Source organism: Nyctereutes procyonoides, unplaced genomic scaffold, assembly GCF_905146905.1.
Source record: "Nyctereutes procyonoides isolate TBG_1078 unplaced genomic scaffold, NYPRO_anot_genome, whole genome shotgun sequence".
In the NCBI taxonomy this organism is placed as follows: Eukaryota; Metazoa; Chordata; class Mammalia; order Carnivora; family Canidae; genus Nyctereutes; species Nyctereutes procyonoides.
Genome location: NW_026575141.1, coordinates 16383813 through 16395996, shown reverse-complemented (window position 1 = coordinate 16395996; position 12184 = coordinate 16383813). Strand labels below are relative to the sequence as shown.

Here is a 12184-nt window from a genome sequence, read left to right as displayed (position 1 = left end):
ACCTGAATGGCAAAATGCATTGTGTTGAGAGGGAGTGAGGAAGAAAAAAAGAAATTTTATTCTTATAAAGCATGAATTGGGGTTTACCAAGACAAATCTTATCAAAGGTTTTTTTCTTACTGTTTGCATTTCTTCATCAATCAATATAAAAAAGCTACTTTGTTATAATAAATTCTAAAAATAATTATAGTCTTATCAAAGTTAATATTAGAGTTTTAAATGACAGCAAAAAATGTTTGGCTACCAAAATCTACACAGAGCTAGAAGGAAGAACAAAACCACAAAGTTTTCAATATCCAATCAGTATCATAAAAATCATAAATCACTGAACAAAAATAGGTTTTGTCTCCAAATGAAACAGGATTCAAGATCAGATACCCTAAAACCATACATATACCATATAAATTTTAATGAATTGCCAGATGTCGGATTACGTGGGGAAATGGTACATTTTCTTAAAATCCCATTAGAACAACGATAATGATCCATCAAAGCAGTCGGCTCATCATCCATTTTCGTTTGTGTATTTTAAATAAAACAGTTTTTAAAGCCTACCTGGGGTTTTTGAGGATTTTTTTCAGGCTTTCAGTGCCATCTAGTGGAATACTGGTGAGGTTACAATTTCAAGGGAGGTTTCTGTAAAGTGATTTATAGATTTTTCTAGAAGGTTATTAAAGTGGTATTATTTTAATCCAGCTTTATAAAACATTTAAGTGTTTGAAATAATGTATTTTAATGATTTTTTACACAATAATAGCATTTCAAATACATACATATTTGTTTTTAAAGAAAAAGATCATAAGAATTGATTTTATTCAGAAATATAGCTATTAACATATATTAAAAACACAAAATTAAAAAGCTAACCTTTCATATGTGATACTCTGCCAAATATTTTTATTTACTTCTCTTACTCGTTACATATATATATATATATATATTTTTTTTTTTAAGATTTTATTTATTTATTCATGAGAGACAGAGAGAAGCTGGAAGACAGAGGAAGAAGTAAGCTCCCTATGGGGAGCCTGATGCGAGACTTGATCCCAGGGCCGTGGGATCATGCCTGGAGCCAAAGGCAGATGCCCAACTGCTGAGCCACCCAGATGTCCCTCAACAGTTATATCTTTAATAGGTATTTTTCTAAATGTATTTCTATGAACAGGAAAACATTAAAGATAACAGCTTTAGAGACATCAGGTTTTTTTTTTTTTAAACTATCTTTAAAAATTTCTCAACTTCAGTGAACAACATCAAGCTGCCTGTCACATGCCTGCCCATTTGGAGGCTAATATTAAAGAAAAGACACATCACAAACTGAAGTAAAAATCGAGAAGTCCAGTGTATAATCTGGATTTTTTTCTATCAGTTTTAAAAACATTTCATCAGACCCATCCTCCAAAAGAAGAAATACTATCTATTCTGAGAAAAGACATCACAACACCTTCAATACCGTATCTAGAAACCAAAGTCTTTCCCATACCTTCACCTTCCACATGCAATAAAATCTTCAGTCCTAAATTCTGCTCTTAGTCTCTCAAATTTAACCCTTCTTCATTTCCTACACTTCGTGCTCTCATCTTCTCCTTAATCAGGCAATTAAGACAACTTCCCTTCATTAAGCTGACCTCAATGCTTGAACCTAGCTCTCTTGACTCTTATTCCAGCATACTTTTCTCATATCTTGGTAAAGTTCTGAAAACAAAAAGCTTGTAGTTAGTGTGTGTTTTTAGGATTCTTTTTCATGGAGGCTAAGAAGTGAAGCCAAATCCATTTATCTTCACATTAGTATTTTACAAGCAAGAAAATATTCTGCGAAAACGCCCAGAACATTGTATATGAAAAGATACTCAATAAAAATGTGTAGATTGCATTAAGTATACAAACAAAAATACCTTCTCATATTTAGATAAATATATTTTCCAGTTTTGACTGCAACAGAGATTTCTTTTGTTCCCTTGGCCTATATTTTTCTTTAGTGAAAAGAATCAAAGGCCTAGCTAAACCAATCATGTAATAGCAAACCTAGCTGAATTCAATTTGTATTTATGAGTTAGTCAAATCAGGGCCTTAAAAAACAAACAAAAACACTTTATCTTTAAAGAATAACATCAGAAGGCAGTAGTCCAGAAAAATTACGACATTAATATTAGTACTCTTTTTTATCAGTCTCTTTTCATGACATATAACCATTATGGAAGAACTATGGGAAAGTGTTTAAAATCAAGATATAGATTTATAAGATTCTGATTACTGACATTTTAATCAGGATTCAACACATAATCTTTTGAGTGCAATCTTAATAAGTTCTGTGACTACTAACCCTGTAGTATTTTGTGATTATTATGTAGCTATTGTGATTATTATATATCATAATAAATTTTGGTTTCAAGTTTTCATAAGTCTTATAACCAATTATGTAAAATAAAAACCTTTCATATAATTCAAAAAGTATAAATTTCTTTACAAAGATAACAAATTTAGTCAGTAAATACTGTATAGATTAATTTCTTATATCCTTACCTCAGCATAGAAATCCAATTAATTTGAAATATAACAGAATCCATTACCCGGGAATGAAATTTTAGGTCATCACTAACTCTTTATTCTTTCCCACAAAAACTGGCAATAAAACTTCAGAAATTTTTTCTACAACAGTTCCTGTGGTTTCCCTTTCTCCATTCTTGTCATCAAGACCTCCACTTGGCCAAAAGTTCCCAAACACTGCCCCACACTGGAATCACGTGGGGATCTCTAACCACTGCTTGCTGACACCTGGCTCCACCCCACAAACTGTGACTTAATTAGAATGGGGGAGGCCCTGGTTATTAGTGATTCTAATATGCAGCAAAGTTTGTACACCACTGATGTTGCCTCTGAACAATTTAAGCTAAAATTTTCAAACTCTCTCAAAGTTTCCTTTTCTATAGAAAGTTCAGAAAAAAAATCCTAATTTTTTTTCTATTTTCTCCACCAAAATTCCTAATTTCCAGTATATGGATTATTATTTGACTCACATCTCTTAAAATGGGATACAGTATCATCCTGTCCATAAAATGCAGAAATTGTACCAAGACAATTTCTAAGGTTTCTTCCCACTCAAAATTTATATAGTTCTTAAAAAAAAAATCAATCAATCAATAGTCCTTTCTGGATTCTCAAGCACACCTAACACCCTTCAGTTTTCCTTCATCATCTTCCTCTTTCTAGGAAGTCACATCACATGAAATTTGCCAATATTAGTTTATTTTTAACCTAAACAAACAGCCATTTCCCATAATTCATCCTAATATTTCCCTTCTATTTGTTCTTCATTATACCAGAACTTTTAAAAAAAGATTTGTTTGAGAGAGAAAGCACACAGGTGGGGAGACTTAGAGGAAGAGAGAGATGGAGGTGGGGAGAGAAAGAGAAAGAAAGACAGAGTATCTCCAAGAGACTTCCCACTAAGTGTGGAACCTGACTCAGGGCTCAATCTCATGACCCTGAGACCATGACCTGAGCTGAAATCAAGAGTCGGACACTTAACCAACTGAGCCATCCAGGCCCCCCATCCAGAACCTTTAACATAACACAACCCAAGCTAAACTATTTCCTTCTTGCAACATCCCTCCCCCCGAAATCTCAATTCCTTATTACAATGTAGACATTATGACAAGGGGAAAAAGAAATGGGTCCTTATCTAAAGATCAGGGATGTCTTTTTTTATGTTCTATGTACATACATGTGAGGGAGGTAAAGCTATTAGATGAAGTTAACCTTTAAAAGTTTTGCTAAAGGGCAGCCCGGGTGGCTCAGCGGTTTAGCGCCGCTTTCAGCCCTGGGATCAAGTCCCACGTCAGGCTCCCTACATGGAGCCTGCTTCTCCCTCTGCCTGTGTCTCTGCTTCTCTCTCTCTCTCTCTCTCTCTGTCTGTCTCTCATAAATAAATAAATTTAAAAAATAAAAGTTTTGCTATACAAGTACTTACATTGACTACTTAAGTAGTATAAATTGGATTTGTTTCTTACTTTCTGCATTAGAATATCAGGGGAACCCAAACTAAGACAGTGATGCATTTTTTTTATTGAGAGGTACAAATGACATGCAACATTAATTAGTTTCAGATGCACAACATAATGATTCAATATTTCTATATACTGCAACATGATCATCACAATAAATCTAGTCAACATCCATCACCAGACATACAGAATTTTTCTTCTTACATGAGAACTTTTAAGATCTATTTTCTCAGGAACTTGAAAGTATGCAAAACAGTATTATTAACTACAGTCACCATGCTGTATATTATATCCCAACGACTTATTTACTTTGTAACTGGAAGTTTATACTTTTCCCCTTCACACATTTTGCCCCACCTCTCCTTGCCCGCCTCTGATCGCCACCAATCTACTCTCTGTATCTATGCACTTGTTTCTTTTTTGTCTTGTTTAGTTTTTAGATTCCACATATAAGTAAAATCATATAGTATTTGATCATATGGTCTTTCTCTGTCTGACTTATTTAGCAAAACACCCTCAAGGTCCACCCATATTGTCACAAATGGCAAGAATGTATTCTTTTTTTTTTAAGATTTTATTTATTCATGAAAGACACAGAGAGGCAGAGACATAGGCAGAGAGAGAAGCATGCTCCCTGTGGGGAGTTTGATGTGGGACTTAATCCCAGAACCACAGAATCATGAGCCAAAGGCAGATGCTCAACCACTTGAGCCACCCAGGTACTCCAGCAAGACTGTATTCATTCCTGTGGCTAAGTAATATTACATTGTATGTATGTGTGTGCATGCCATATGCCCATATACACACACATTTTCTTTATCCATTCATCCATCTATGAACACTTAGGCTATCTCCATGTCTTGGCAGCTGTAAATAATGCTGCAATGAATGTGGGGGTGAATATACCTTTTCAACTTACTGTTTTCATTTTCTTTGTAGGTGGAATTGCTGGAACATACAGTAATTCTATTTTTTTTCTGTTAAACTGTACATATTATTATCTATTTTTAATTTTTTGAGGCACCTCCATGCTGTTTTCCAAGTGGCTATACCAATTTATATTCCACCAATAACACACATGGGCTATTCCACATCCTCACCGACTTGTTATTCCTTGTTTTTTTGATAACAGACAATATGACAGGTATAAATCAAGTTCAAAAAATACCTATCCAAGCCAAACTATTGGGCAGCTTGCTTTTCAAACCTAGTATTATACCATAAGCATTCTTTTCTGTACTAGATTTTACTGTTTAAAACCCAAGCTTTAGAATAATTTGTAGAACATATAGCCATTTTTGAAAAAGAAAAAACGGAGAAGAGAGGAACCTACACTGAGTAGTCCATGTGAAAGGGCCTCCAGCTTCAGGGTTTATCTCATCACCTTATTTCCTTCAAAGTATTTGTCATACTTCACAATCACCTTGCTTACTGCCTATCTTCCCTACACTTGAACTAAGCTCCCAGGCAACAGAGGAGTTCTGTTTTTCCACTGCTATATTCAGTCCCTACAGAATGTCTAACAGAAAACAGATGTTTAATAAATTTTTAAATATGCATAAGGAAAAGACCAAAAGGCAATGTTAACTTTGACTATGTTGGTGATTTTTTAAAGATATTTTTTTCTGTTTACCATGTTTTCTGTTCACAGTATATATTACTTTTTTATTAAAGGAAAAGATTATTTTAAGATAAGCACTTCAGGGCACCTGGGTGGCTCAGACAGTTTAGCACCTGACTCTTGATTTCAGTTCAGGTCATGATCTCAGGGTGGTGAGACCCAGCACTGCCCTCACACCATGCTTCAGCTCTGTGCTCAGTGGGGAGTCTGCTGGAGATTCTCTCTCCCTCCCCTCCACTCCCTGCTCATGTATGCATGAGCATTCTCTCTCAAATAATCTTTTAAAAAATAAAAATACAAGTGAATAAAAGCTTAATTATTAAAATAAATAAATAAATAAATAGATAAATAAATAAATAAATAAATAAATAAATAAATAAATAAATAAATAAATAAATAATAAAAATAAGGGCCATCTGGGTGGCTCAGTTGGTTAAGCATTTGCCTTCAACTGAGGTCATGATCTCAGGACCCTGGGATCAAGACTATATCTGGGTCCCTGCTCAGCAGGAAGTCTGCTTCTTCCTCTCCCTCTCCCTCTCCCCCTACTCATGCTCTCTCTCAAATAAATAAATAAATTTTTTTTTTAAAATAAAAATAATCATTTCAAATTAATGTTCTAGATTTTGTTGAAATACTTTCCATAATGTGAAAACTCATTATAAAGGTCATTTTCTGAAGCCATAGAAGTTCAAGTGATCAAGAACTAGCCATGACATTAATTTTAAGGCAACTGTATAAAAAAACAAATCATGTAAAAATATATATCACCATTGCTCATCATCAGGGAAATGCAAATCACACTATAATGAGGTATCATTTCACATCTGTTAGAATTGTTATTATTAAAAAGAAAAGAGATATGAGTGCTAGCTAGGATGTGGAAAAAGGGAACCCTTGCACATGGTTGATGGGAATGTAAATTGGTGCAACTACTATGGAAATCAGAATGAAGGTTCCTCAATAAAATTAAAAATACAGCAATGTCATTTCTGGGTATATATCTAAAGGACAAGAAAACAGGATCTCAAAGAGATACATGTACTTCCATGTTTCCTGAAGCATTATAATATCCAAATTATGGAAACAACTTTTAAGTGTCAGTCAACAGTTGAATACATAACGAAGATGTAGTACATATATACAATGGAATATTATTCAGCCATAAGAAAGAAGGAAATCCTGCTATTTGTGATAACATGGATGGATCAGTAGGGGCATTATGCTAAGTTAAATTAGTCAGACAGAGATAGACAAATACGGTATGACATCACTTGTATGTTAAATCTTAAAAAGCCAAATTCTTTTTTTTTTTTTAATTTTTATTTATTTATGATAGTAAGAGAGAGAGGGGGAGAGAGGCAGAGACACAGGCAGAGGGAGAAGCTGACTCCATGCACCGGGAGCCCGATGTGGGATTTGATCCTGGGTCTCCAGGATCATGCCCTGGGCCAAAGGCAGGCGCCAAACCGCTGCGCCACCCAGGGATCCCTTTTTTTTTTTTTTAATTTTTATTTAAAAAAAAGCCAAATTCATAGAAACAGAGACCAGAATGGTGGTTACCAGAGGCTACGGGGTGGGGTAAGTGGAGAGATGTTGGCCAAAGAGTATACACTTCAAGTGATAAGATGAAGTTCTGGTGATCTAATAAAATTTTTTTTAAGAAAACGTATCGCCTAACTATAAAGTAATATCTAAATTATGAAACAGGGGATCCCTGGGTGGCGCAGCGGTTTAGTGCCTGCCTTTGGCCCAGCGTGCGATCCTGGGATCGAATCCCATGTCGGGCTCCTGGTGCATGGAGCCTGCTTCTCCCTCTGCCTATGTCTCTGCTTCTCTCTCTGTGTGTGACTATCATAAATAAATAAAAATTTTAAAAAAAATAAAATAAATTATGAAACATGCATTCAGCATTAAAGTTATATCATGCTATTCTGTGGGTAAGGGAATTTCCCAACAATGAGTCTCTTTAACTCTTCATTTCAGTCCTGACTGGAACTTAACCCACGTCAAACTTTGTGTACTGACTGGAGCTTTGCAAATCTCTGGACCCAGCAACTCTTAAAATCTCAAAAATGCCCAGAGTAGAAGGCAGCAGTCTGCTCACCCTATAGCACTTATGATGTTTCAAGAGAATGCACAGCGAGAACAAGGGGTTTATGAGCTTTCTTAGTGTGAAGCTACATTTAAGCTGATTGATTGCATTGATAACTTTTTCTATGAACTGTTCTACAGTTTTACTAACTTAGCTTCTTAGTGTATGTCAATCAGACCAATGCCCCAAGCTTAATCATCACCCAAAGCATTTACATTTGCTGACCTTGTGATCCCAGCCTGGCCTCTCTACCCAGAGCCAGTCATCTCAAATTACATACCACAGGCACCAGATGGGGCTAGGGTGGGGGGACAGTGAGAAGACTGGGTAATGAGATCATTATAAATTCACTACCTACCCCTACTGGAAAAACATCAAGGCACATGGTTTAAAGACAAGCAAAGTTCCTGCAAGGTTTAAAAACAACAGAACATTCTTATGCAATAATGTATTTTTTTAAGAGGTTCTCATCAATTTTACACTGATTCTGAACCATCTAACTCACCCTAATTCAAGGCATGTTCCTAATGCATGATGGTTTGCTTGAGTCAAAGAAATAAAAAGAATTATTTTTCAATTAGGATTTATGGTTATGGCTTAGTTACCAATTTCATCAGATGCAACAATCTTTTATAATATCATACAAAACTGTTCAAAATGCATCTGATGTTTTTGTCTGAGTCATTTAATACATATGGGCCGGTTAGAATTTTATCATATTTGTAGAATATGTTTGAGTCTGACCCAAAACAAAAGCTAAGTATAAATACAAAATTCACATTAGGGGGTAAGGCTCCTCATAGGAATAGGATATCCCTCTCCTAAGCAGCTGACACTGAAGTGTCAGGAAAGGCCTTATGATTGCTGACCAAGAGAAACAAACCCTATATATTAAGATGTCAGACACAGAAAACAAGTTATACTTTCAAATATGATCCTCAAATTGAAAATCACCAGAGCAGACATTCAGAAGAAGAAGCTTTGATCTGTGATGGAGCTGCTATTCACAAAGGCAGCTCCAAGTGGCAACACCCCGGAGTGCGAAACAGCAGGGATTTATTTATTTTTTTAAAATGGTTAATAATTCTTCTGAGGGAAAGCCAGCTAGCTTTCATATAACACTTATTAAATTTATAAACTGAGAAGTTCTCATGAATCAGGGGATTAAAATCTAAGATATCTACAATTTAGTATAAATTATGCTTTAGTTACCCTCTCAAAAATCTCTCCACCATAACAAAAACATAATTAACGACGATTTTTGGTTCAGTGTTACAGCATAAAAAGCAATTTTTATTTTATTTCTCCAAATTACAGCGATAAATCAATGTTTCACATACATGTTTTTTAATATATATATATAAAACAGCTTTCATGCTAAGAATTTGATACAATAATAAACTCTATCAATTTTGCATTTTCTTCTTCACTATAATGAATCATACTGTATCTCAATGAGTAATGAAAGCAAAAACAAGCTCCAAGCCTACTATCCTATAAAAATTTACCTAGCTTTATCATAACTACTATCTGCCTGTGGGAAGGAAAAGCTTCTGTGAATCAATTATTCCCCAAAGGCAATATTATTTTTTAAGGAAGTGAAAAGTCATGCTCACACATGTAGATCAATACCTTTCCAGGGACCCGGAGACTCTCAATGGCACCAAGATCACTAAGGCTCTCTGGAGGGCTTTTCAGACCCTTAAAAAAAAAATAAAATAATAAAATAAAAAAGAATTTTAATTATGCTGCAGAACTATAAAATAATAGAACATAATTATTAAAATAGAAATCTATTTTTTAAAAATAGAATTTTCCTGCTTTAAAATATATAGAACATACGCTGTACAAACAACACTCACTACATATAGCACTATTATTAAATTAAGTAAAGATGTACTTTTGGAAATTTAAAATAAAAGTATTATATGGCAACTTCACAACAATGGTTGAAGTCTAACTTAACCATGGTTTAAAAACTACCAAAAGAAAAGAAAATTGGATGACAAAAAGCATTCTATAAAAGCACTTATCTATTACTTATTACCAAATTCATCTGGTAAGAAGGACCAAGTATTATGATTTCCTGATACAATACACCAACCAGTTGAGCTCATCAAAGACTTCTAATTAATGCTAATCGCTTAATTAATACATAAATACCTTCATTCTACCTGATTATCTCTCACCAATGCACCCAATTTATACTGCATAACTGAGACTTAACTCTCATGTCTTGCTGCTTTCTACTGTTCTTTAGGTTGTTTCTATATTCACATCAAGTGAGGGATTCTGAAACCCTCACTTGTACCAGGGAAAGTTATCAAGACAGAAAGAAGCTTAGCAATCTCACTTTTCTTTGAAAGCTTCTTTTTTAAATACTGGCTATTCAAGGCAAATACCTAAAAATCCCTGTAATGTTAGTCTGTAAGCAAAAGTAGCTGGCACATAAATCTGAAGAGTGTTTTTGTCCTTTAGATGCCCTATATTGGCCCTCTGATGTCCTCAGTAAACAAAACATATGGTATACTTAGGTTGACTGAGACTTACATCAGAACTTGCTTAATTTTAAATTACAGAGCCCTGTATTTTATCTTCCCTATTACAAAATATGACCAGTCATCACTACAGTTTTTTTATGACAAGGTGCTTTGCCTCACCCCCAAGTATTCCATTACTCCCAGAACACCCCACCCAGCTTTCTCTCATTTTCATTCTCTTATATTCTCTCTCTCTATCTCTCTCTCTCTCTCTCTCTCTCTGTCACACACACACACACACACACACACACACACACACACAAGTGCCAAACTTCAAAATTTGATTCAAAATCATGACCATCCCAGGGCACTTGGGCAGCTGAGTCAGTTAAGCATATGCCTTCAGCCCAGGTCATGACCCCAACATCCTTGGATTGAGCCCCACATTGGAATCTGTTTCTCTTTCCTGCTGCTCTTGCTCTCTCTCTGTTTCTCTCTCCCTCTCTCCCGCCCCCCACTCTCCCTCTTTCTCCCCCCCTCAAATAAATAAATAAAATCTTGTAAAAAAATCATGACCATTCCAAAATACATTTTTTAAATATAACTGCCATGCCTTTTTTTAAAAAAAGGATTTATCTATTTGAGAGAGAGAGTGAGTGCGCAAGCACGGCGGGCCAGAGCAGAGAGAAAGAGAAAGAATCGAAGCAGACTCTGCATTGAGTGCAGAGCCTGAGGCAGGGCTCAATCTCATTAAAAAAAAAAAAAAAGAAAGAAAAGAAAAAAAAAGAAAGAAAAAGGACTCAATCTCATAACCCTGAGATCACAACCCAAGCTGAAACTAGAAATCAGTCTCTTAAACTACTGTGCCACCCCGGAGCCCCTGCCATGCCTTTTTAAACAAACATTTTTAAAAATATAGATGTGTTTAACTAATCTAAGGAAATTCTTGGAGGAATATATCACATGTAATTTTCTTTTTCCCCAGAGCTAATGAGTAAAGAAATCAATACCTGAGCTGTAAAGAAGTGATGTATACTAATATATAGGAAAAGGCCTTACCTCCAAATTAGTCATCCCATACAATAACGATATGCTCCTAATATATGGCAACCCTCTACCAGATGTACAAAATAAAAGTAGTAAACATTGGAAACCCTATTATATGTTAGGAAGTAGGGGAGCTCAGTGATACATGGAATGGGCTCTGCAGGTCTTGAACAACTTTTCTAACTTGCCTGTCTTTATGTTCTAATCAATGTAACAATAATGCAGAGGCCAATAATAAGGAGTAAAGGAGATAATGTGTGTGAGAGGCCAAAAACAGTGTCTGGAACATGGCAAGCATTCCTTACATGCTAGCCATTATTCTGAGTATTACTATGATCTCACAGAGAAATGTTTTTCTTTTATCAAAACAGAAATTAAGAATTACATAAATGTCTCAGAGCACATCTGACACTCACGTGTATTTTAGGATTATACATCTTGAATCCTTTGATTAGGATTATAAATTTTATATTGACAAAAATTTAAATTTTATAAATTTCTATTTATAAATTTCTATTGACAAAAATGAAGTCATGATTTTTATCCTCACTTTTCTAAAGCAGGAAGTCAGAGTTATAACAAAGCAGTACCTGGCTTTTATGAAATTGAAACTGCCGCTGTAATCTTTAACCATTATTTGATTTTCTTTTGCATTTGGTATTTGTTTTGATAAATTTCCTCCGTTTAAATTTATACAAAATTCAGCATACATAATACCTGCCTCTGCACTTTATTTCTTTGGCCAAAGCAGATTAACACTTCAGACTACTTCTGTTACATCTACATCAATCTTCTATTTCCATTTACGAGACCAGCAACTTAATGTCCCAAAGATCAAAAATCAAGTGAGGTGACTTCTTCCTCCTCTTTTCAGTAATATTCAACATAGCGGTTATACTTAGTCCTCGATTCCTCTCAAACCCACTCTAAACAGGCC

At 34.9% G+C, this 12184-nt stretch overlaps 1 protein-coding gene across 3 annotated transcripts in view; it reads right to left on the bottom strand.

The window, feature by feature from the left end:
* The window catches only part of VPS50 (VPS50 subunit of EARP/GARPII complex), a 138471-nt gene that overhangs the window by 121899 nt on the left and 4388 nt on the right, over positions 1-12184 (bottom strand). For all 3 annotated transcript variants that reach the window (XM_055307447.1, XM_055307448.1, XM_055307446.1), the window contains exon 2: positions 9353-9421. In XM_055307447.1, the coding sequence (XP_055163422.1) occupies positions 9353-9421 (69 nt within the window). The remainder of the gene's footprint in view (positions 1-9352; positions 9422-12184) is intronic.